The sequence below is a fragment of the Nicotiana sylvestris genome, chromosome 4 (genome assembly GCF_000393655.2).
Source record: "Nicotiana sylvestris chromosome 4, ASM39365v2, whole genome shotgun sequence".
NCBI lineage: Eukaryota > Viridiplantae > Streptophyta > Magnoliopsida > Solanales > Solanaceae > Nicotiana > Nicotiana sylvestris.
This window is the reverse complement of record NC_091060.1, coordinates 93182292-93207819: the sequence shown is the minus strand read 5'-3', so window position 1 is coordinate 93207819 and position 25528 is coordinate 93182292. Positions and strand designations below refer to the sequence as shown.

The 25528-nt window shown below is 37.7% G+C and overlaps 1 protein-coding gene across 1 annotated transcript; it reads right to left on the bottom strand.

Annotated features, from left to right (window-relative positions):
* Window positions 1-13144: 13144 nt before the first annotated feature.
* Window positions 13145-15874, bottom strand: LOC104227569 (bidirectional sugar transporter SWEET1-like). The gene is made up of 6 exons (XM_009779840.2): window positions 15583-15874; window positions 15431-15467; window positions 15227-15322; window positions 14138-14417; window positions 13888-14007; window positions 13145-13499 (listed from the first exon to the last, which is right to left on the bottom strand). Exons 1-6 carry the CDS (start codon window positions 15626-15628, stop codon window positions 13299-13301), a joined length of 780 nt encoding a protein of 259 aa, XP_009778142.1. The 5' UTR covers window positions 15629-15874; the 3' UTR covers window positions 13145-13298.
* Between the last annotated feature and the right edge of the window lie 9654 nt (window positions 15875-25528).

Genomic DNA, 25528 nt, shown 5'->3' with positions numbered 1-25528 from the left:
GTAAGCATATTTTCAGATTATCTTTCGCTCCCAATTACTTTCAGTTATTAAATTATCAGTTCACTTTTAGCTTTTAGTTATTTTTTTGACTTACATAATCGGTATATTATTTCTTACTGACATTCCTTTTGCCGGGGACACTGCATTTCATGCATGTAGGTTTAGAAAGATAGATGGGTAGACCTCCTCAGTAGGTGTTGCCCGAGTTCAGCTTGATCAGTAAGCTCCACATCCTTCGGAATTGTCGGGTCTAGTATTTTATGTACATCTTGTATATATATGTTTATATATTATGGGTAGGTCGAGGTTCTATTCCGATCACAGTACATCCATCAGTAGAGGCTTATAGATATATCATGTCAGTTAGTGCAGTATGTTGGGCTTGTAGGCCTTATATGTATATTTCGTTGGTTTGCCAGCTTTAGTAGTTATGACGGCCTTGTCGGCCTAGCTTTATATTAATGTTTTGTCAATGTCAGTTTCCATCCAGTTTTATATTTTGCTTTGCAACTGTCTTGCAATGTGGCCCCACGGCCAAAGTATGACATTATATGTTCAGAGTCCCTTAGTCGCAAGTTGGTACGCAAGGATAAGTGAGGCACCGGGTGGCGATCTCTCCCCCCTCCCCCATGTTTGGGGCATGACAGAAGTGGTATCAGAGTAGTTCTATCCTAGAGAGTCTACGAGCCGTGTATAGTAGAGTCTTATTTTTGGGTGTGTTGTGCACCACACTTATAAGCAGGAGGCTACAGGGCATTTAGGACTATCACTCTTTCTTCTTACTCTAGATCATGTTGTAGAGCTCAGTTGTAAGAACTCAATTTCCTAAACTCTATCTTATTCATAATACGACAATGCCTACATCTAGAAAGACAGTTGTTAAGATATTGAATGTGGTTGTGGAAGAGTTGAGTAAGAGGAACTCGAATTTGCATCATTCCTATGATGGATAAATATAAGGTCTTCAGTAGATCATGTGTGCACTAAGACGTATAAATCTCTTGATAAGGAGACTTAAGGCAAGAATATCTATCCACCCCTATGGTAAAAGGCAATGAGAGATTCAAAAGATAGATACAAAATTCAACAAGCAAAAGAAGCAAGATGAAGAAGGGTACGAGGTACCCAGTTAGTGAAGATTATCATTATTTACCATGCAGGAAGAGAGATATAAGCATTATGAGTTACCTTTAACAGTAATAGAGGTATGTACAATTGGCCACACCGATCTAAGTCATGCCCTATGTGAGTTAACAAATATGGTTTAAGAGAAGGACGGAATATCAGGATCCGACTGGGGTTAGAGTAATCCACAATGGTGGATAGATTGTTTGCGTTAGTTGACATTTCTGAAGGATATTGTAAATATGCTAATAGATCTCCTTGTGAGACACCTAGATGGTACACTCTAAAATAGTACAGCTAGATATGAGTACTACAAAGATAGGTACTGGAATCCTAGAAGGGATAAATATTACCTTAGTATGGCTCTCGTCCCTAGTAGAGAAAGAATGTTAGGCAACCCGAAGAGCCAGTGGATAGAGCAAAGGGAGCCAAAAGCAAAAGAATATCTTATTTGAGTTTTTAGAATAAAGTGATAGACATAAATGTAGCGAAAAATAAGAAGAGAGTTAATGAAGCATGATGAGTAAGAGGTGATACATGGATGACAACGGTAGAAAAAAAATGAAATGACAGTATTACATAGTCTATAGTCAAAGGAAGAAAAAGATAAGAGGTGTCAGGCCTGGAGACAATAAAAGAGTATAGGCCATAAAGTCATATCCTCATTTCGAGAAATAAGTCTGTGACTCCAACGCAACTACCAAAAGGAAAAGTTAGACCCTAGAATAATAGAAATAAGTATGGGCTGGTGAACAAGATAAACTAAACATAAATTAGGGACTAAGTGAGGTGATAATGGTTGACATCATGAGAATTTCAGATTTCGTTTTGGCAATAATAGAATGGACAGCAGAAGAATAATAATGAGAAATTCAGATAATGGTCTTTCAGGAAGACGCTTCCTTAAAGCAAGCAATGTGAGCAAAGTTAAACTTAAGGGAAAAGTGTCACCCTCGCTAGTAAGGAAATTTGTTATCCTCGGCACAGAAGGATTACCGCATGGCGAGTAAGGGTCATCGATGATGTGAAAAGACACCAAAGATGAAGAGGCAAAACATCTATACGTAGATCATCGTAGCACTAAATCTTAGTACTCCCCTAAAAAAGGGAATATGGAGTAATGTGGCATTAAGTCGGAAGTAAGTGGTTCTAGTAATTACGGAATGGTAAAGGAAGAATGCGATACAAATGAGAAAGGAATGAGATAGCACATATCCAAATCCTACAGATATGGTACGACTCCAGAACATTATGCAAGTACAACGCTGGGAAGAGGCAGTAAAGGTTTCCCCCAGGATGTTATTGATAAATAAGTGTGAATGAACACTTGAGACATAATGAGCTAGTGCAAGAGGTAAGTTAAGATAAGAAAATAACCCAAGAGGGATTACACGGAATATAGATATGAGAATGGGCCAACGAGTAGTTAGTAGTTGATTCAGGAAGAGCCTAGCTATGGCTAGACAAGAGGATACAAGCAAATAAATAGATCATGCAAGATAAACATAGTAAAATCCAATATAGTGAATTCAGCCTCGCTGTTGTAACATCATGATTTTTGAGAAATATTCAGATAGGAGTTGGGTGGTTAAAAAGGTGCAATATAAGTGTTACAGAAATAAAAGAGAGTGCCACTGGAAACAGTCAAAATTTAAGTTTAGAAGCAACCCTACGAGCACATGAGCATGGAGGTAAGTAAATAAGGATAATACAAGTAAGAAAGAACATCAAAAATTCCGTTAGGTAAACAAGGTAATAAGCTCGCAGCTTTGCAAGAATCAGGGGGTCCTCTCTAAGTACTACAATGGAAGACTAGCTGAGGAAATAAGGAAGAAGGCTTCAACCTAAGCATAGTAACTTAAAGAAGAAATGGTCATGTAAAAATAGTCTCACTACAACTTTGTATGAACTCCATGAGAAACTGGCACCTGCCATGGCTAATGAATGGGAAGTAAAGTCAAAATTAATATTCGAGATCATATGAGTTGCATAAAAATTTCGACATGCGTGGAAACTAAGATAAGCTAAGTATGCACACAATAATGGGGCAGAAAGATCAGGAAAAGTAATTGCTTACGTTTGAAGAAAGCTGAGAAGGAACAAAAAGAATTATTCGATCGATAATCTAGAGTTAGTTACGTTATGAACGCACTTAAGAGTTTGGAGTATTATCCATGCAGCATATATGTTGACATTCATACAGCCGTAGAAGACTCTAGTATAAGTTAAAAGAAAGAATTGAGCCCAGGGCATAGACAAAGGATTGAATTGTTAGAAGATTGTATCATGGATATTCCATAGTGCCCATGAAAGGCTAAATTAATAACTAATACCAGGATCCGCAGATCGGAAGATAGCTCAAGCCTACATGAAGGATGATCAGAAGGAAGAGGAAACTAAAGAGTTACATCAACCAAATAAATTAGAACTCTGATTATTGGACCCAAAAAATTATAGAAATCGTGATTAAGAACATAACAGAATCACTCTTAATATCAGAGGTACAAGAGAGATAGTACAACAACTATATTCTATAAAGGCTCTACGATAAAGCTAGTTAAAAGAGTACCGGCCTCATAAGAAGTCAGTATGAATCTCCCACCAAATTGTATATGCGCCAGAGGTGCGAGTATATAATAAGAGCTTCAAGTTGTGGATATGAAGTATACTTATGTGGAAGGGAGGTCATAAAAAGAGATAAAAGATGTGATGCAATATTTTAAGGTAAGTAAGGTAAAGGTGAACAACATATGAGATAAATGTAAAAGGTTGCGAATAGTCCATACTTCAGATAGAAGACCAGAAGCGCTAAGACTTGGTATCCAGGAAAGTTAGCAGGGTCGACAGCAGTATATCTTCCAGCCTATAGTTTTTAGGTATCAAGAGGCCTAGTCAAGAAAGTAAAGAAGAGTTAGAGACGATGTGATCCCTCGCTTGATGTTCCAGAATAACATAAGGAAATCTATGGTCCAAGCAAGTTGAAGGAAGGTTGTGAGTAGTATAAATGGATATATGTAAATCGCAAGCTATAGTATGATAGAGCGACAAAGTTTTAGTAAGACATGAGTAAGGATAAGAAAGGGCGAGTGAGAAGGTAATGAAAATGGATAAGTCCTCGAGATTAAGCCCATGGAAACAAGAGAGCTGATGGTTTCTCTAAGTTATATAAAGCTCAATATAGCTTGAATGAACTCAAAGGAGTCTAAGACTAGTAGCATTAGAAGAGAGGGAATGTTGCCCTGGTAGTAGAATGAGGGTGTGATTGTGATAGATAAAGAATGACATTTGGGCCTTCGATTGAGCAATGATTTGAAGAAAAAAGGGGGGATTTCGTGAATTGTACAAAAATAAAATTCCCACGTTAGAGAATCACATTGGGATGCTATGAAATACGATTATGGAAGTATAGTATCGTATCGCCTCCAGGTGGGTCAGGAAAATCACTTCAAATATTTCATGACGAAATGTGAGCCCCAGTGATTACGTAAGAGGTTTCATGTTATCAGTAGTAGATTGTATATCAATATTGAGTTGAATCAACAATGGATGGATAAACATTACAAAGTATGAGATGAGGTTAGGCCATCAGTCTTAAGGATAAGCAACGAGAGTAACTTGGAGTTTGGTAGCAGACCTCAGTAATGATAAATCGAAGTAAGAGTTACGATATAGTATGACCTACCTAGATGCAGTAAAGTAATACAGATGGATGAATGGATCTACGAAATAAGGTATACCAATATTCGTAAGTTCGACAAAGTACCGAGCGAATAACTTCAGTACACCTATAGATGCCCAGAGGGACATCTTGTTAAGTTCTGTATATGTTCCCAAAATGAGGCCTAGAGATTAGCTAAAATCTAAAGGGAAGAGTCGCATAGGCACGCATGCAAGACAAAAAAAAGTCGTACAAACTACATGATAGAAGGTAGCAATAGTTACGAGATTAGAAAGATTCCGACCACAAGTCATGGCGTGAGAAAGAGGCCTAAAGGGGGATAATGCCCTAGCCTTTGAAATTATTCAAAGAACAAGTTTCCTAGATGGCAAAGAGAGTACTAGAGTATTCAGAAGACAAAGGTTATGAAAATGATAAGTGCATCAATCAACATTCGGGGACAAATGTTCCAAAGGGAGGAATGATGTTACACCCCATATTTTCGTACGTGAAAGTACGACATAAATAAATTGACAAAAGCTCGGAAATGAGATGTTACATCCCGCACTTTTGTACATTAAAGTTTCATCATAAGTTAATCGACGTAAGCTCGGGAATGAGATTATTTTGGTATTATAAGTATTATTCTATTTCAAACAAGGGATAAGTAAATTAGTGAAGGTGAGAGGGTAAGCAAATCAAAGAAAATGAGTTTCATCGAAGTTTGACAATTTGGGATAAAATATGGTCCGAGCTATAATACCCGATATTTATGGACTAGTACCATACACGACACTCTATGACCATGATAGTAAGGTGTATAAAGTCTGTTAAAGAGTAAGTAGTATTTTAAGTAATTTGAGATGATTCTTAATTGTGTGGGCAATTGGTTAATTATTGAATTAGTGGGGAATTAATGAGTTAATTAAGGAAAGGGTGAATTATTTGGATAAGGTTAAAGGTACCAACGTGGCAGCCCATGAAGTGGATAATAAATCCAATAAGTGACTCATATACTATGTAACAAGGTGTCACATTGTTAAAGTATACAAAGTGATTCACATTTTTTAGCTTTCTGATAAAACTCTGGATAATAATATCCATTTCTCTCAACACATGCAAGCTAATGTTTGCCTATCCCCTGAAGATTAGAAGATGCAAGCATACATTTCAGAAAGATTTCATACGTGATTTGACAATGGTTGGAGCCGGTGAATTGACAAAATAGTATATAATTCCATACAAATTATATACGTGATTTGCTAGAATCAAATCTCATACAAGACTACTTAATACTTAGCAACCAGAGATTTTGCGATTCTAAGGAAGTACGGTGCAATCTTTCTCAAGAATATCATACGAATTTTTCCCTACTTCAATCCGCCGTTACGTGTTTCACAATTGGCCTGTATTAGAGAGATTGTCAAGAGAATTAGCTTAGGTATGTTAAGGCTAAACCTTTCCTCCATTTTTGCATGTTCTCATAATTATATATGTTTGATAACGAGGCATAAAGAGAAGTTCACACTTCTGAATTTATATACATTATCCTAGTCTCATAAGTTACAGTAATCTCCCTTATCGGGACTTCATTTTCAATTGAGTATTGTCTTCTTCTATTCAAGAGAGCATAGAGTCTATATTTACAGTATTACTGTATTTTCACTACCATCAAGCTATAATCGATGGGCAGGCCCCTATTGGGCAACCTCTGATCAGATGGTATGTTATATAGCAAGCTTCCTGTGGCCGAGCGCCTATGAGCGAGCCTAGAATGGACAAGATACAGAGCCTAGTATGGCCAAGTGCCTATGAGTGAGCCTATGAGTGAGACTACTACGGGAGAGCAGTTATATATATATATATATATATATATATATATATATATATATATATATATATATATATATATATATACATATATAGAGCCTTATAAGGCCGGACAACTATATTGAGAGAGTTGAGTTAGTATCAGCAGGTAAGCATATATTCAGATTTACTTTGAATCCCAGTTACTTTCAGTTATTAAATTATCAGTTCACTTTCAGCTTTCAGTTACTCTGTTGTCTTACATACTCGGTACATTATTTCGTATTGACGTCCCTTTTGCTAGGGACGTTGCATTTCATGCGTGCAGGTTCATATAGATAGACAGGTAGACCTCCTCAGTAGGTGTTGCCCGAGTTCAGCTTGATCGGTAAGCTCCACATCCTTCAGAGTTGCTGGGTCTAGAGTTTTATGTACATCTTATGTATATATGTATATATGTTCGGGGTAGGTCCGGACCCTGTTCCGATCACAGTACATCCATCAGTAGAGGCTTGTAGGCATATCTTGTCAGTTAGTGCAGTATGTTGGGCTTGTAGGCCTTGTATGTATATTTTGTTGGTTTGCCAACTGTAGTAGTTATGACGGCCTTGTTGGCCCAACTTTATAGTGATGTTTGGTCAGCATTAGTTTCCATCCAGTTTTATATTTTACTTCGCAACTGTCTTGCAATTTTCCCTATGGCCAAAATATGACATTATATGTTAAGAGTCCCTTAGTCGCAAGTTGGTACGCAAGGATAGATGAGGAACCGGGTGCCGGTTTCACCCCCCCTCCCCCTTGTTCGGGGCATGACATTGACCATGAAATCAAGATGCACTGTTAATGAATGGATTGAAATAAGATTGTATTTAAAGCTAGGTACGTACAAGACTCTAACCAGAGTTAGTCTAGGACTAAGAAAAACATTACTAATTTCGGTCACTTTCAACTATATCCATTAGGTAAGGTGACAAAGAAGGGATAAGATAGGATTCTATTATTAGTGAGAAAGGATTTTCTATATGCCATATGGTTTGAAGCTCCACTGTCTAAAATCCATAAGTCAGCAATTGAATTTGAACATTTGCATATGGTTGTTTCAGCTATCTCTTTATAAGTAGAGCAAGCTAGAATACCTACAAAGTTCACAGCTCCACTGGTGATGATGTTTGAGTTTTTCCCTGCACTACTGGCCTTAAAGTTCTCCAGCAAATTCAGCAACTGGTTGTATTGTTCTTTCGTCAGGCTTTGAAGATATTGGTTGTGGTTCTTACTATTAGCATCTCCACTGTTGTAAGTTTGCATCTCCCCACACTAGCCATGGACATTTATAGCAGATCATGTGTTTCTTCCCTTTGTAAACTTAAAGTCTTGCAGAAATCCATGGAGCATATAGCACTTCTTCCTGGTGTGCCCCATCTTTTTGTAGTAGTCACAATACAGTTTAGATCTACTACGCGAAAAATTATATTTATACGAGTTATGTCTTGTACTGTTGCCTTGTGGAGCATAATTGGTTCTGATTTTGTTGTTTCCTGGTCCATTCACATTCAAAGAAGTGGATTCCATGACTAGGCGACTACTTGACCTAACTTCTCTTTATTTCTCCTCCTGAATGAGGATGGAAAAGTCCTGTGCAATGCTAGGCAGGGGATTTATCATTAGAATGCTTCCCCTAATGACTGTGTAGACTTCATTGAATCCCATTAAAAACTGTATTAACCTTCGATCTTGCTCTGCCTTGAGCATATTTGCTTTGGCACCATAGGTGCATTGACAACCACATTGTGCGTGTGCATTCAAAGTAATGAGCTCCTCCCAGATCTTCTTCATTTTTGTGTAGTATCCAATTATATCTAGGGTTCCTCGAGTTAGGTCATTGATTTCCTTTTGCAATTGATAATGTTTTTCCCAATTCGTTTGATCGTACATGTACTCAAGCTCTTGCCATAACTCCTTTGCATCATTCACATATTGTAGACTGTCAGCTAAATGCTTTGAGAGTAATTTCAGAATTCACGATGTCACCATATCATTGCATCGTGCCCATTCATCGTAGGTCTCTTCTCCAACATTAGATTTATTACACTTTCCTATGATGAATCCGACTTTTTTTTTCATAGAGAGAGATCTAAGAACGACTCTCCCCTAGGATCTATAACCGGCACCGTCAAATGCCACCAGTACCAGCATAGTCCCAGCATTTTCCGATGTGTGCATGTATAGCGGGTTGGTCGAATCCAAAATTGTGGTGGTGTCCTTGCCTCCAACCATGAATTGAAGCAGAAAATGTCAGAAATTTGAGTCAATTGATGATTGATAGTGTGTGAACCAGTGATTCCCAAACGAAATCGCGAACTGAGAACTTCTGATTTGCGATTTTAAATCGGGTGAAAACAACAAAGAAAAGAAGAGAAGACGAACTAGATATAGATCAAAAATTACGAGCTGAGCACAGATACCATGTCAAAGTTGGAGATCAGAATCAAGTGTCTCCATTGATGAACCAAGCTCAGCTTGTGAGAGAACGTTCTAGTTAATAGAGAAACTGTGATGACCCGATAGGTCATCTTATGTTTTAAAACATAATTTCGTATTTCAAAATCTTAAATACCTTATTTAAGACCTCCTTAATTTGCGTGTGCAGTCCGAGCGTATTCTCGAAAAGCTTTTATGTTAAAAAATTGAGAAAATATGAAATTTTTGCCTTAAAATCTATTTGAGTTGACTTCGATTAATGTTTTGAGAAAATGGACCCGGGTCTGTATTTTGACGATCCCGGTGGGTCCGTATTGTGATGTGGGACTTGGGCGTATGGCCGAAATCGAATTCGGAAGTTCCTAACCAGAGTTATCGGACTTTGTTGAAATTTGAAAGTTAAAGGCTTAATGAATTTGAAATGTTTGACCAATTGTTGAATTTTTGGATATCGGGTCCATATTTTGGTTCCGGAATCCGGTATAGGTCCAATACCATATTTATGACTTGTCTTTCATATTTGGTGAGAAACGGAGTTGGTTTGATGTGATTCGGACGTCCAGTTATGAAAATAGAAGTTTCAAAGTTTTCTTGAAATTTTCATTTGATTTGGTGCTCAATTCGTAGTTCTAGGTGTTATTTTGGCGACTTGATCATGGGAGCAAGTTCTTATGATATTTTTAGACTTGTGTGCATATATGGTTTGGATCCCGAGGGCTCAGGTGAGTTTTCGATAGGCTACGGAATGAAATTAGGACTTATAACATTGCTGGTGTGCTTTAGTTTTTGTTGCAGGCCTCCGACCTTGCAATTGCGAGGTCAAGCTTCGCATTTGCGGCCATTGATGGATTCACATTCGCGATCTACTCATCATACTTGCGAAGAGTAGCTGGGGAGGCTAGAGATCGCATTTGCAACGTGGGGTTGGGCAAGCAGTGATCGCAATTGCGATCAAATGGCCGCAATTGCGGATGGTTAGAGTTCACATTTGTGAACTGTTCTTTGCATTTGCGATTAATTCTTTGCATTTGCGGGGTTCGCAAATGCGACATCTGCAACTGATCAAAATGGGACTTAGATGAGATTTTTAATTCATTCTTCAAATTTCAAAATGGGATTTAGACGAGATTCTTAATTCATTCTTCAAATTTTACAACTTAGAAATCCTAGAGGCGATTTTTCAAAGGGCTCTTCTTCCCCAAATCATTGATATGTGATTCTAAGCTAGTTTCTTTCAATCTTTCACTACTTTTCCTAAGATTTCAACCAAAAATCTTATGTTTCATGGTGAAAATTGGGGGCTTGGTTAGAATAGGAATTTTTGTAAAATGAGGATTTAGATCTCGAATTAAGGTCGGATTCTAAAACAAATTATATAACCGGGCTCGGGGTGAATGGGTAATCGGGTTTTGGTCCAAATTTTGGGTTTAGACCAAGCGGTCTCGGGTGTTGACCTTTTCAATAATGACCAAAATTGAATTCTTTGCAATCGTGGGTAGTTCCTAAGGCTTAATTTGAATCGTTTGGTTGGTAATTTGTTAGATTCTATTGGTTCAGAGGCTTGTTTGAAAGGCAAAGTTGTGGTTAAGCTTTGAGTTTGATCTTTCAAGCAAGACAAGTGTCGTGTTAACCTTGACTTGAGAGATTAGGACTTATTTGTTTATTTGCTACGTGTTTAGATATTGGGTACAATGTATATGTGAGGTGACAAGTACTTATGCGTTGTTGTCGGGTTAAGGCATGCGGGTGAGACTTGTTTCTTGCAATTATTTCTTCTTTTGATCATGCTATACATGCTTAGACTAGTTATTTGTTAAATTCATAGTTCTTATCGTGTTTATGGGCTTTTGTGATAATTGAGTATTGATTTCAAGTTGAGATTGGTATTGTGAAACCGTTGTCGAAGTAAGGCTTGTACTTGTTGATCCTATCTCCATGTTATTACTTGTCCATTGTTATGTGGTATGGGAGAGTGTTAATGCACGAAGGGTGATGTCGTGCCGTATATGACTGTTAATGCACGAAGGGTGATGTCGTGCTATATTGTGAGTGTTAATGCATGAAGGATGATGTCGTGTCATGTTATGAGAGTTAATGCACGAAGGATGATGTCGTGTCGTTTCTGTTGATCTATACTGTGAGTGAGATTAAAAGTACGAAGGGTGATACAGTGCATTATCATTGTTTCCTTGTGAGGTTGAGAGTGAAAGCATGAAGGGTGATGTCGTGCAATTTCATTCATTGTGTTAAATTGTTTTTACTGGTTAAAGGCATATTAATTGTTCTGGTTACCATTCCGCTGTAATTCTCGTATTTTGTATTTCCCCCTTAGCATGTCCCTCTTCCGATATTAGCTGTCTAGATTTTATCTGTTGTTATCTTGCACATATACTGTTATTTGCGCATGTTTATTATGTAAGCGTCTTGTCATAGCGTCGTCACTACTTCGTCTAGGTTAGGCTCGACACTTACGAGTACATGGGGTCGGTTATACTCATACTGCATTCTGCACTTATTGCGCAGATTTTGGTACCGGTCCTAGCTGTCCGTGAGTTGGAGCAGCTTGGATCTTCTTATTCAGAGACTCGAGGTAGATCTACTTGCGTCCGCAGACCTTGAAGTCTCCTTCTATTTTTCTCATTTCACTGTTTCTTTTCCTTCAAAAACAGTTGTATTTCTTTCAGACATTATTTTATAGCAACAATCTAGAAACTCGTGAGTTGTGACTCCAAATCCTCATTGTAGTAGATATTGGGCTTTATGTTATTCCGCACTTGATTTTATCTCATTTGGATTTAATAATTGACTTTATATGTTGAATTTGAGTGAAAATTGACTTAACCATTTTCTAACGTTGGCTTGCCTAGCAAGTGAAGTGTTAGGCGCCATCACGGTCCCGAATATGGGAATTCGAGGTCGTGACAGGAATTGGGGAAATGAACTCTGTGTTATTCTCTCTCTATCTTTCTCTCTCCCTTTCTCTCTCTATATATATATATATACACACGTGTATAAGGATGTAAGAGAAAAATAAATAAAAAATCCTAATTAAAAAATGTCACTCTAACTAATTCAACTACATTGACCAATACTGGCTAATCAACTACACAACTCATATCCAAATAAATATTACATCAACCATTCTCAATAGATGTAAAAAAGAAAAAAAAGAGAACTATTGAAACACACGAAGTAAAAGTCCTAAGTCTTCCATTGTCTCTTTCCCTTAGGGGGGGGGGGATTCTGTTATTTCCAATTACCGAACGCATCTACGTCCAGGTGTTTCATGCGGAGATTGGAGATAGGATTAGGACTTAGGAGTATGGAATTCTAGAGAAATATTGGAAAATTAGGTGAAAGATAAAAAAATCCCCTATTTCAATGAGCTGAAAATGGATATTTTGGAAAATTAAAAAGGGAAAAGGGCCAATTTTACCTACGAACTATTGGAAATAAAGCAATCATATCCTCATTTTGATATGATATGATTAAACAAAAACAAAAACAAAAACAAAAAACGACCACGACGGGAAGGCTCCAATGGCTTCTTTTGCCGAGGTGGAGCTCCAACTTGGCAACGAAGTAAAATTTAAAGTGACCTTATATCTTAATTGGAGTCTGTTAGTGTGGAGGGGTGTGTTTGGGCTATTTGTTTAACGGTAAGGGCATTTTTGCATCCAAAAAATGTTCTATTTTCAATAGTTCGAGGGTTTGACCTTTATATATATATATATATATATATATATATGTATATATATATTTCAAATGATGAAGAACAATGTATCTATCTTGTAGGATCACTCCTTTAAAAAAGCTCCTGAGAACTTTGGAGATCTTAAAGTGCATAGTCTTATATATGAAGTACTACTAGTGCTTGGAAATTTCCATCACCTCCCACTCTTTTTCTCTGCTCTATATTGCTTCAAATTTTACATCACTTAGGTCCATACGAGTGAAAACTCTAATACGTACCAAAATTATTATAAGCTACAGAATTAAAGTCGAAATTTTTTGAATTCAACTCGAAGAATATAAAGACCTCCAAGAAAACTAATTTAGAAAAAGGAACAATAGTAAGCTGAAATTGCAAATTGATTTGATGATTTGTGTATGATTAAGGGATACTCCTATTATGATTTATACATAATTGGTGGCTCAAATGTTTCATTCTAACACGAGCTAGCTAGCACTAAAATGTTCTTAATTGCAAATAGAGCCAACACCTTGCTCAAATAATGCACTTGCTTCCATATTTTTCTTTCTGTATCTCATTTTGAATGCAATCTAGCTTCTTTTCTTGGGGTTTTCCAAGCCCTGTTTCGATTGAACCGTTCATTTCGTCTTTCTTGCCTTCCCCTTTGTTATCGCGATAAATTGCATATAAAATCAACTGCACTGATCCTAATAAAGTTCCAATTGCATTTGGTACCTAGCAAAAATTAAGATTTTTAGTTATCCACATAATTAATTTGGAGATCAACCAAGTAATTATCATGAGTTTCTACAAAATAATTACTCACTCTGTTTCAATTTATGTGAACCTATTTCCTTTTTTGGTTCGTTCCAAAAAGAATGACCCATTTCTAAATTTGGTAATAATTTAGATTAAACTTACCATTCTACCCTTAATAAAAAGCTTTTATCATCACACAAGTACTCTGAGCCCTTTTTTGACTTGTTTAGGACCACAAATTCCAAAAGTCTTCATTTTTTCTTAAACTCCGTGCCCAGTCAAATAAGTTCTCATAAATTGGAACGGAGGGAGTAAAATTAAAGAAAAAGTCGCTGAATGTTTAAAATTAATTAAAGCAACTTACAATAATGAAGGGATCCTTTCCGAGTATGCCGTAGATTGCCCATGAGGTACTAGAGTTGAATACAGATAGTGACAAGAAGAATGGCATGTACTCCACACTTTTAGATTTGATCACTTGCCTCTGCCAAAGACAAAGGAAACAAAATGTATATTTTAATTAGATAGATATAGGGCAAGAACAGATTTTCCCAAAATCATAATAGTTACTTATTAGTAGTATATGATGAGGTGCCTAAGATAAAAAGACACACCATAACAGTAAGAGGAGCACCAAACATCATAATACAGGTAATAGCAAAAGCTAAGCCACAAAGGAGCTTTCTTTTATTGCCATGGAGTGTTAACACAGAGACCAAAGCCACCATTGAAAATATGGAAAGAACCACAAACAGAATTCCAGAGATCTTAAGCTTCTCTCTCTTGGGTGCAAATATGAGGAAAATTAACACATAGATTGCCTCCAAGCCACCACCTATAGAAGCCAGCACTGTTAACAACGTGTTGTTCCGTGACACAAAAGCCAGACCATACCTGTTTTATGTTCATAAGAAAAAAACGAAAAGATAAAAATCACTACTATATCTAACTGGAACTTTGGTCGTAGGTTCAATTCTCATTGTCAAAAAATCATAAAAGAAATTTTGTAGTACAAGTTCCCCGACAAAAAAGAGTCGGGCCCGCACGTGAGGAACCATGTTGCAAACCTTACATAAATAAATAAAGGTATTGGTACTCGTTCAAGTCTCATCGCTACCCATTATTTAAACTTTTAGATGAAATGAACCTACATTTCAACATAATCAAATGAGTTGCCATTGGTACTCGTTCAAGTCTCATCGCCACTCATTATTTAAAAAATATATATAAATTTGCCTGCTCTAACACACTCGTGTAGGCTTGACTCTTATTCTTAGACAAGAAATGTGGTTCAAGTAACGTGATTTCATTCCATTATAAATAAATGTGTTTCTACTCTCACGAATAAACTTTTACATGACTTGGTGGCACATATTTCTAACACTTATATCTTGTTCCACCTTACCTCGATATCTTGTTTTATAAATCCCATGCTTAAATAAACAAAACTTGTCTTTTTTAAGTTACTTTCTAGAAATCAAGAAAGCTATGTGGAAAGAAAGAGACAATAGGAGTTGCACTAATGTTGTATGGCAGACTGGTTTCTATTTACGACTTGGGTTTATGAATATTTGTCATCTATGAAGATTTGACAACTAATAATTTCTTTCTTTTTATTATATAAATTCTAATTTGGTTATCCCCCCCCCTCCCCAACAAGAACAGCTGGTTTTCATGTTGAAATGTGAGTTGGAGAAGCTTACCAAGCTGAGAACAAGCAGTTGAAGAGACTCATTAAATATGGCACGCCCGAAAATTTCTCTGTTGATCTCTTCATGATAATCCTTTTGAATGTAATCCTGTAGTGTTAAAATTTGATAATTATGTTATTAGTTTTAATGAGAAAAAAACACACACATGCATACACATAAAGAAAGAAATTAAGTTAAACTTGATCGAAGACTTACAAGGGCGCCAAGAATAGTAATATACCAAAAACATTTCCTATTTATGGAAAAACAGATGAAGAAAAAATATATCATAAACAACTCAAAGGAATTCAACTAAGAATAAACACAGGAAACAATATATTAATAGGACAATGAAATTAAAATCCTACCAAAAAGTCCGAAGGTCGTATGGAGAATTTTGATAACATGACTCATATTGGCAGAGAATTCGATTCTCAAAGAATGATGAGAATTATTTTATCCCAGACGTATGTATAAAATGGTACAGGCAATTAAGCTTGAGTTTCTTGGCTATACATATATAGAGCCATAATTTGGTGATTTGCTGAGGAATTATCCACTACTTTTTGTTTGCTTGTTCTGCACTAGAATATCCAGGCCCTACAAACTCCACTTAATTGCTTTGAATCATTTGGTTGTTTTGATGAATTAGGGTAAAACAGGGAAAATAATGTAAGCTATAATTTGCAGCCTCGAATTTCTTACTTAAACATTACATTATCAATACTAATCGGCTATGACTCTATATATATACATGTTCCCACTCATTTCATTCCAATACTATTTAAATTGTCTTCTCTGTAACCATGGGTGGAGCCAGGGTGTGGAAGGGGTTCATCCGAATCCTCCTTGCCGAGAAATTATACTACATATACTAGGTTAAATTTTTTTTTTTTATGTAAATATAATAGATGTTAAATTCCCTTGACTTTTTTGTATATTTCCTTCTTTATATTATTAACTGAAATTCCTGGCTCGCCATTGTTTGTAAGTAGAGGTTCTAAAAGTCAAATATTTAATCATCTACTGACATACAGGTCTCAGTAAATTCGTGGTAGGCAATACCAGATCTAATTTGTATAAGTGTATAATAACTGGAAGAATCTCAACTTGTCGGTGTTATCTATGAATCCGTATTTCCATTTTGTTATGCTATTGAATTAAGACTGCATTAGTTCAGAGAGTGTTTAACCAAAAAATAGATTTATCGGTCAAAGTCTAAATTTAGAATAAAATAGGTTACTGATTATCAAGTTTTACTTCACTTTCGCAATGTCAATTAGGAAAAAGAAACAAGAATGATAAAGAAAATATACTTAGAGAAATGAAGAATAAATCAAGGTTGAGAACTTTGATAAAGCATAGAAGTAAAAAGTATATTTCAATAGTACTTGGAATCTGTCTTTACAAATGAAATTTTATGTCCTTATATAGGAGTTTACAATCGTAACGATTTTCTCATATAACTTGGGTTTATTATATGCATTAATTGTATTGATTGCCCAACACCTCAGGTAATTGTAACTGACGTATTTATTGCTATTAATGCCTTATACCTGTTCTGATCTCCCTTCCTTATTTTCTTCTGGTTCGTGTATCTTCCCTTCTTTTGGTTCTTATTCATCCCGTTCTTGCCTTTTCTTTGGAAATTGTAAGGCCCGGTTCTCTTCTATGTACTGTCTCGTGGGTGTTTTTTCCGCGCCTTCCTTTCTCAATTAATTCTATTATTGAAAACGCCACTTGTCATTGAATCACTGCTCTACGCGTCGTGCTTCGTCAGCACACTGTCATTCCACGTGTAATGTTCTTGTTTCACCAATACAGATAGGCTCCCCATTTTTTGAATATTCTTTATTGAATATTCGGGAAGTGGAAATCTTTTATGGTGGAAATTTTTCTACCGCCATTTTTTGAATATAATTATGTCTCCTTCAGAATCGATACGACGTTCATCACATCTATTTAATGCCCATGCCACGTGGCTTCTAACGATTGGTTCTGTAGTTTCTCAGAGCTTTTTAGGGGTTTTCTGTGGCCGCGTTAGTCACGAAGTGAAGGTTTATGACACTTCATAATGACCAACTTTAACAGTAGTCAAGTCTCTTTATAAATAATCCATTCTTTTTCGATTTCTTGGAGTCCTTCCTTTTCCATATTCATCACCTTCTTCTTGCTTTAAGCTTTCTACGTCTTTCTTCTGATTTTCTTTTGAACAATCATGTCTTCTCTAGATCCCCGTAAGGTTGTGATTGTTGACAAATTTGTTCCTTCTAATGCTCCCACTAGAAATAGGAGGGGTGGTAGGCTTTTTAGTCTCGGTTCATTATCCAACCGTTTTCCTCCTCTCTGAGTAGTGCTGCTAAACCTTCTTCCTCTAAACCTAGGGCTCCTTTAACCCCTAGATCTTCTTCTAAAAATAGAGACTCAACTCATCTTGTACGTGAACCCACAATTGCAGAGATTGTTCCTCAAGAATTTTCTTTTTCAACTGATCGTGAATCCATGAGAAATCAAGTTTCTTCTATAGCTTCCCTTAATCATGCCGTCCTTTATCCAACCTTAATTACGTTCCCTGGTTAGAAGAGAATATAATATGAAACCAGATTTCCTAGTCTTAGTTCCTAGTTCCAACTAGAGAATTACTTCATACCAAGCTGGTTATTCCTTTGTTTATACTTACCCCTTTACTTTAGGGTTCAAACCACCTATCGACCCAGTAATCATTGAATTTTGCTGTTATTTCAACGTGTATCTTGGACAAATTGGCCTCATTGTTTGGAGGGCTATTGCATGCCTTCGTTATTTATCGGATCTAGCTTCTATGCCTTTTTCTTTCCGATGCTTGCTTCAATTTTACTCTCATAAACTGTTTCATGAATGAGTTTTTTCTCTCGTGGCTAGAAGTAATAGAGTATTGGTTAGCCCTGAAGATGATAGGAACCGTGGTTGGTATGCCCATTTTGTTTTTATTCCCACTAGTGCTCTAGTAGGTGAAGAAAATATGCCTTTTCCAGAAAAATAGCACGTAAGATTTTCCCTTTTCTTTCTTCTTTCTCTTTTTTTTTAAAATGAAACCACGTGTGATCGCGTGCTTTCTTTTCAGCAATTATGGATGTTTTTGAGGAAATTCTCAACTTTCGTGCTTGGGTAGATAAAATATTAACGGTTTCCCTTATAGAGAAAAGATCTTGGAAGTACCTTTCATAGAGATTCAGCTGAAAAGTGAAGATGCACAGTACTTCCTTTGCTTATTATCTTTTCTCTTCCCTTCCCTGCTAGTTTAAGAGTTTCTTATTTTGCCCCTTTTTTTATTAGGATTTTCCATTCATGGCATTAGTCCCGCATCTGTTCCATTAACTAGAATTTCTGTGAGTCTTGCTCAGGAAAAAATTAAAGTGCTTCTTCCTCTAAAAGGAAAGCTGAAGGAGCCCGTGGCCCTGAGGGTGAAGAAGAGACAAAGGAGGATTCTTTAGTGCAATGACCTCGAGTCAGGAGACGTGCAATTTCTGATGATGAATCTACTCCGTCTCATGATCCTCCAACAAGTTCAGTCCCTTTTAGACTCTTGGATGAGCAAGAGAGTGCTCCTTTAGTGATTCCTGATGATGATGTTGTTGATAGATTGTTTGCTCATGGTTTCGAGGGTGATGAACCTTCGAGGTTTTTCCTCTTACTACCCTTCAAGCTTCAGTTTCCATTACCCCCCCCCTGTGTCTTTACCTGTTGCTTCTTCTGCTGTTACTCCCGTGGTTGTGTTCACTTCGTCTGATATTCACGTAGCTATTTCCTACGTGGATACTGGACCCTCTAGCAGTGGGATGACAATGAAAAAAGTTGTTGTTGAGGTTCCCGAAGAAGGGAGTTTACTAAGAAAATTGGGTCAAACTGATGTATGGTTTAAGCCCTTGATTGGCCCCGTAGAGAAGAAGAAGTTAGAAAGTCATAGCTCTTTGACTTGGATGAACGATATCATTCATTCTTCTTTGAAGGTACAGTCTTAACTATACTTCCTTTATTTTCTCTTTCTTATTCATAAACCTTCCTGTTTTTTTGTAGATCAACTTGATTGGCACAGAGCTCATGAAAAGGATGTCTCAAGCGGAGCAGCAAGTTGTAGACTTTCACACCGAAGCTGAAAATAGGAAAGAACAATTCGAATATCTACAACTGGAGAAAGAGGTTCTGGCGGAAGAAAAGAATGTTTTGAAACAACAAATGAAGATGATTGCTACTGAATTAGCAGTTGAAAAAGCTTTTTCAATCCAAGTTGAAAAGGACAAAGATATACTTGAATCTTCTTTCGATGAACAGCTTTCCAAGGCAACTGAAGAGATAAGAAGTTTGAAAGAACTCCTCAATGAAAAAGAGATTTATCCGGGAGAATTGGTTCAAACACTAACTCAAGCTCAAAAAGATTTCCGTACCTTGCTAATAAGATTTAGTTCTTCGAAAGTTCTCTCGCTCCTTTGAAGACAGCTTATGATGCCTCTGAAGTAGAAAAAAAAAGCTGAGAGCCGAGATTGACCAGTGGGAGAAGGACTATGAGTCTCTTGAGGATAAATTGTCATTGGATGTGAGCTGGGCTTTTTTAAACACTCATCTTGAGACTCTAATAGAAGCCAACCAAGAGGGTTTTGATCTTGGTGCTGAGATTATTAAGGCTAAAGAAGCAATTGATAAAACTTAACAACGTCAAAGCTTTGTTTCACCTGAAGATCCTGCAGGTGATGGAAATGGACTAATTCCTGGTGAGGCTGATGTTCATGCCTCTTCTTCTCCCGTTGATGATGCCCCATGTGGATGATGCTCCTTAGTTTTTTGCTTGTTCAACTTTTTGGAAGTTTGCTATTTTTTGGGAATGTTGTTGTTTTTTGGTTATCCCTATCTTCTTTTGGGGTTTAATGTTTGATTACCCCTATCTTGTTTTGGGGTTTAATGATAAACGAATTCCTCTATTTTTTTTCAAAATTTAATATATGTGTTTCGGTTACTTTTACCGTTTACTTTGCTCTTTCATATTTGAGCTTTTATTTTTCTCTTTGATATTTGAGTTTTTTCCCTTACATTTAAAAATGCTTTAATATTCCGTGACTTTGATAGACACGAGTTTTTATAAAAAGAGGACCATTTTATGCAAACGACACTAATGAAGATGACGTCTCATCTTCATATTGGTGTAAATATATGAAAGACGAAATAGATGAAAAAGGAAACAATTTGAGGAAGTTTCATGCTTTAAACTGTCAATTAAATTTCGTACATGATTTTCTCTATCATTCGTACAATATTTTCACAACTGCTTTCGTTGTAGCAAATACAAAATTGGATTTATTATCCCATGACTAAATTTTGGCCATAACCTAAAAACATGTAGGAACTTGGAGCGTATCTTGTGTTCTCCTTGCGAGCTCACACCTTCTCAAGGTTGCTTCAAGGTTTTTGATTCAGGCTTAGTTTTTGGCTCTTTTACTTCTTTGCCTATATGTATAGTCTCCTCAGTATTAGAGCTTTGAAGTACGAAATCTCGAACACTGGATTGCTCCTTTTTTTGGTCCATTCCCTGAAAAGAAAAATACATAGGGGACTCAGAGATATACGTTTTAGATGATGACTGCTTAACCCTTTCTTTCCATAAGATAATATGCAAGCTAGATGGGGAATAATTCAGTATTCTGCGTGTCTTTCGGGTCTAATATTATCATTTGGTACGAGCTAGCTTTTTGCCTATCATCTAAAATTGTTAGTAAAATTCAAAAAAATAAAATAAAATTACATCCGAAGATAAGTACAGACATCTTCTTACCTATCCACAAGACTCTATTAGGTTTGCCCATGACTTGTGAGTCCTACGTGAACCTAGTGCTCAGATACCATACTGACACGACCCAAATTCTATTATAGGCCGTGATGGCGTCCAACACCGTTGTCAGATAAGCCAATCCTAATTAACTAGTGAGTTCTCAATTATTTTATTTAAACATTTCCAACATTCACTTAACTTATATTTTAACAGATCGAAAATCAACAATTTCATAACAATAGAAATGCAACCCAAAAATGATAATCTATAGTGTGTGCCAGGAACTAGTGTCACAAGTACTAGGGAAACTAGTAGAATATACAAAATACCACGATCCTACTACCTGAAACAGAATAGATAGTACATAACCAACGACAAAAGAAGAGAACTCTGGTATGCTGCAGAACGGCTCAAACAAGGCAGCTCACCATGGGATCTCGATCAGGAATCAGGAACGCGCGCCGGAGGGGTAACTAGATACTCCTGCCTCAGATCCTGTACAGTTAAGTACAAAAGCATAGTATGAGTACATAAACAACATGTACCCAACAAGTATCCAGTCTAACCTCGAAGAAGTAGTGACGAAGGGTTGACTTGACACTTACTAAGGTCAATATCAATAATAATATATAAGGCTTAAACTAAGCAGGATTAACATGAATACAATAACAAAACTCAGAATTTAGGAGAAAATGATATATCAATTTCAGTCATGTCATATAATAGTTTGCACTTCAAAGCATTTAAACAGAGTAAATCATGGATTTATTTCCACATTAATATTATGCGCACATTATGCCAAGGTCGCATGGCCTGGTCCAACATAATAATAATTGTGCACTACCAGATGGTCGAATGACGCCAACCATAGATGCATCTATTTCTACCGAGGCGATCGGCCCGATCCACAAATAGCAATTATCATCGAGAAGGCACATAAAGGCGCATTTATAGTTAAATAAATTCATACAATTTCTCAAGTAAGTGCGTACATTCGTTTATATTTATTTTCAATCCCTAACATGTCCTAAATGGTCTCAATAGCAAGTAAGAACATAAACATTTACAAGTATAGCATGATACGTGTCCTAAACTATCTGGACAATTAGCATAATAGTGGCTACGCACGGACTCTCGTTACCACGTACGTACGTAGCCCCCACAGACAATCACATACAATTATTTAATTCACCTAGGGGCTTATTTCCTTCTCACGGGGTTAGAAAGGAGACTCACCATGCTCCAAAGCTTACTCCCAATATCAGGAACACACTCAAACCCTCAAGTCGGAGCCGAACGATCCAAAACTAATCAAACGGGGTAAGAACTAGTCAATACAAGCTCAAGAGTTCATATTCTAACTATTAAAGTAATTTTCCAACTCTTAATACATGTTTCCTAAAATTCATCCTAGGGCCCACGTGCTCAGATTCCGAAAATTCTCGAAGGAAGTTGTTACTCATAACCTAAGGACCAAGAATATATGATTTTTACCTTATTCCATAACAAATTTCGTGGTAAAATCTTGTTTTTTATCAAAACCCTAGGTTTTACTCTAAACCCATAATTTTATCTAATTTTTGTGTGTTAATCTATCCATAAATCAAGTATTGAACTCACATTAAGTAGAAGTAACTTACCTTACAAATGCTAGGTTGAAATCCCTCTTTGGAAGCTCCCAAATCGCCCAAACAATGAATGAAATGTGTCAAAAATGACACATTCCAATATTAATTGAAGGCACTACCTTCAGCGATTTCCGCACCTACGGTTAGGGGACCACATTTGAGGTCTCGCTTCTGCAAGGGAATGTCCGCATCTGCGGAGTTGGACTGGGCTGGCTGGGACCACTTCTGCGGTCTAGGGCCGCTCCAGCGATTTCGCTTCTGCGGAAGAGGAGCCGCACCTGCGATTCTTGGGCTCCGCCCCTTGGCCGCACCTGCGAAGGCTCGACCGCTTCTGCGGTCTCTCACCTGCGGCTGATCAACCATAGGTGCGGTTGACAGATATCAGGAGCATCAGCACCTTCCAAAACCTTCCAACTCCACTCGAGCCTCGTCCGATTGATGCTCGGGGCCCCGGGGCCGCGCCCGAACATACCGACAAGTTTAAAATCATAAAACGGACTTGCTCGAAACCTCAGAACGCACGAAACAACACTAAATCTATGAATAACCCCCTAAAACCAATTGAATCAAACTTATGAACTTCAAGTTCTTCAATTTACATCCAATGCGACGAAACACACTTATACTACTCAGATTGACACCAAATTTTGCATGCAAGTCTTAAATGACAATACGAAACTATTTTGGTCTCGAAACTCCGTTCGAACCTCGATAACTCAAAAACCCACTCCAAACCAAATATTTAAGAAATTTAAAATCCTTAAGGAATCAACTTTCATTATTAGGCACCAAAACGCTCCCAGGTCATCCAAAAACCGATTCGAACATACGCCTAAGTCCGAAATCATCATACGAACCTATTGGAAACTTCAAATCCTGATTCTGAGGTCGTTTACTCAAAATGTTGACCGAAGTCAATCTTGACCTTTTAAGCCAACCTTAAGGAACCAAGTGTTCTGATTTCAACCCAAACTCTTCCAAATCCCGAACCAACCATTCCCGCAAGTTATAAATCAGTAAAAGCAAGTACGAGAGGTCTTATCTAGGGGAACGAGGTTCTAAAAAGCAAAATGACCAGTCGGGTCATTACATTCTCCACCTCTTAAACAAACGTTCGTCCTCGAACGGGTTTAGATTCATACCAGAAGTGCTGAATAAGAGTGGATATTTGCTCCGCATGACCTCCTCGAACTCCCAGGTCGCCTCCTCAACTGGTTGGCCCCTCTATTGGACTTTTACTGCCGAAATACTCTTGGATCTCAACTGGCGATCCCGTCTATCAATAATGGCAACTGGCTTCTCCTCATAACCTAAACTCTCATCCAGCTGAATAGTACTGAAGTCTAACACATGGGACAAGTCGGCGTGATACGTCCGAATCATAGATACATGAAAAACTGGATGAACTCCCGATAAGCTAAGAGGTAAAGCAAGCTCATAAGCAACCTCCCCAACTCGCCTCAACACCTCAAATGGGCCAATAAACCTTGGGCTCAACTTGCCCTTCTTCCCGAATTTCATGATACCCTTCATCGGCGAGAATTTCAAGAGGACCTTCTCGCCGACCATGAATGATACATCTCGCGCCTTCTGATCTGCATAACTATTCTGTCTGGACTAAGCTACGCAGAGCCTTTCCTGAATCAACTTTACCTTTTCTAAGGCATCTTTCACCAGATCTGTGCCATACAACTTAGCCTCACCGGGCTCAAACCACCCGATAGGAGAACGATATTGCCGACCGTATAAAGTTTCAAATGGAGCCATCTCGATGCTGGACTGATAACTGTTTTTGTAAGCGAACTCATCCAAGGGCAAGAACTGATCCCACTGTCCTCCAAAGTCAATCACACATGCTCTAAGCATGTCCTCCAAAATCTGAATTGTCTGCTCCGATTGCCCGTCGGTCTGCGGATGGAATGATATGCTGAGATCCACATGGGTCCCCAACTCAATCTGAACGGCTCTCCAGAAATGTGAAGTGAACTTAGGGCCTCTATCTGATATGATAGAAACGGGCACACCGTGCAACTGAACTATCTCTCGAATGTAGACCTGTGCCAATCTCTCTGAAGTATAAGTAGTCACCACTAGAATAAAGTGTGCCGACTGGTCAACCTGTCGACAATGACCCAAACTGCATCAAACTTCCGCAATGTCCGCGGCAACCCGACTACGAAGTCCATAGTAATGCGCTCCCACTTCCACTCAGGTATAGGCATCTGCTGAAGTAGGCTACCTATCCCCTAGTGCTCATACTTAACCTGATGGCAATTCAAACACCTAGCAACATAATCAACTATGTCTTTCTTCATCCTCTGCCACCAATAATGTTGTCTCAGGTCACGATTAATCTTCGTAGTACCTGGAAGAATGGAATACCGTGAATTGTGTGCCTCATCTAGAATCCTCTCCCTCAAGCTATTAATATTAGGAACACATAGGCGACCCTAGAGTTGCAGAGCACCATCCTCGCCAATAGAATCCTCCTTGGCACTACCCTGTAGCACTGTTTTTCTGAGAACTTCCAAATGCGGATCATCAAACTACCCATCCTTGATCTGCCCTAAAAGTGAAGACTGAGCAACAACACCTGCAAGGACTTTGCTGGGCTCTAACATGTCCAACCTCACAAGTCTATTAGCCAAGGACTGAATATCCAAAGCTAGTGGCCTCTCCTCCGCTGAAATGAATGCCAATCTACCCATACTCTCTGCTTTCCTACTCAAGGCATCCGTGACCACATTTGCCGTGCCCGGATGATAAAGAATGGTGATGTCATAATCCTTTAGTAACTCAAGCCATCTACGCTGCCTCAAATTAAGATCCCTCTACTTGAACAAATGCTACAAGCTGTGATGATCAGTGTAAACCTCACAGGACACC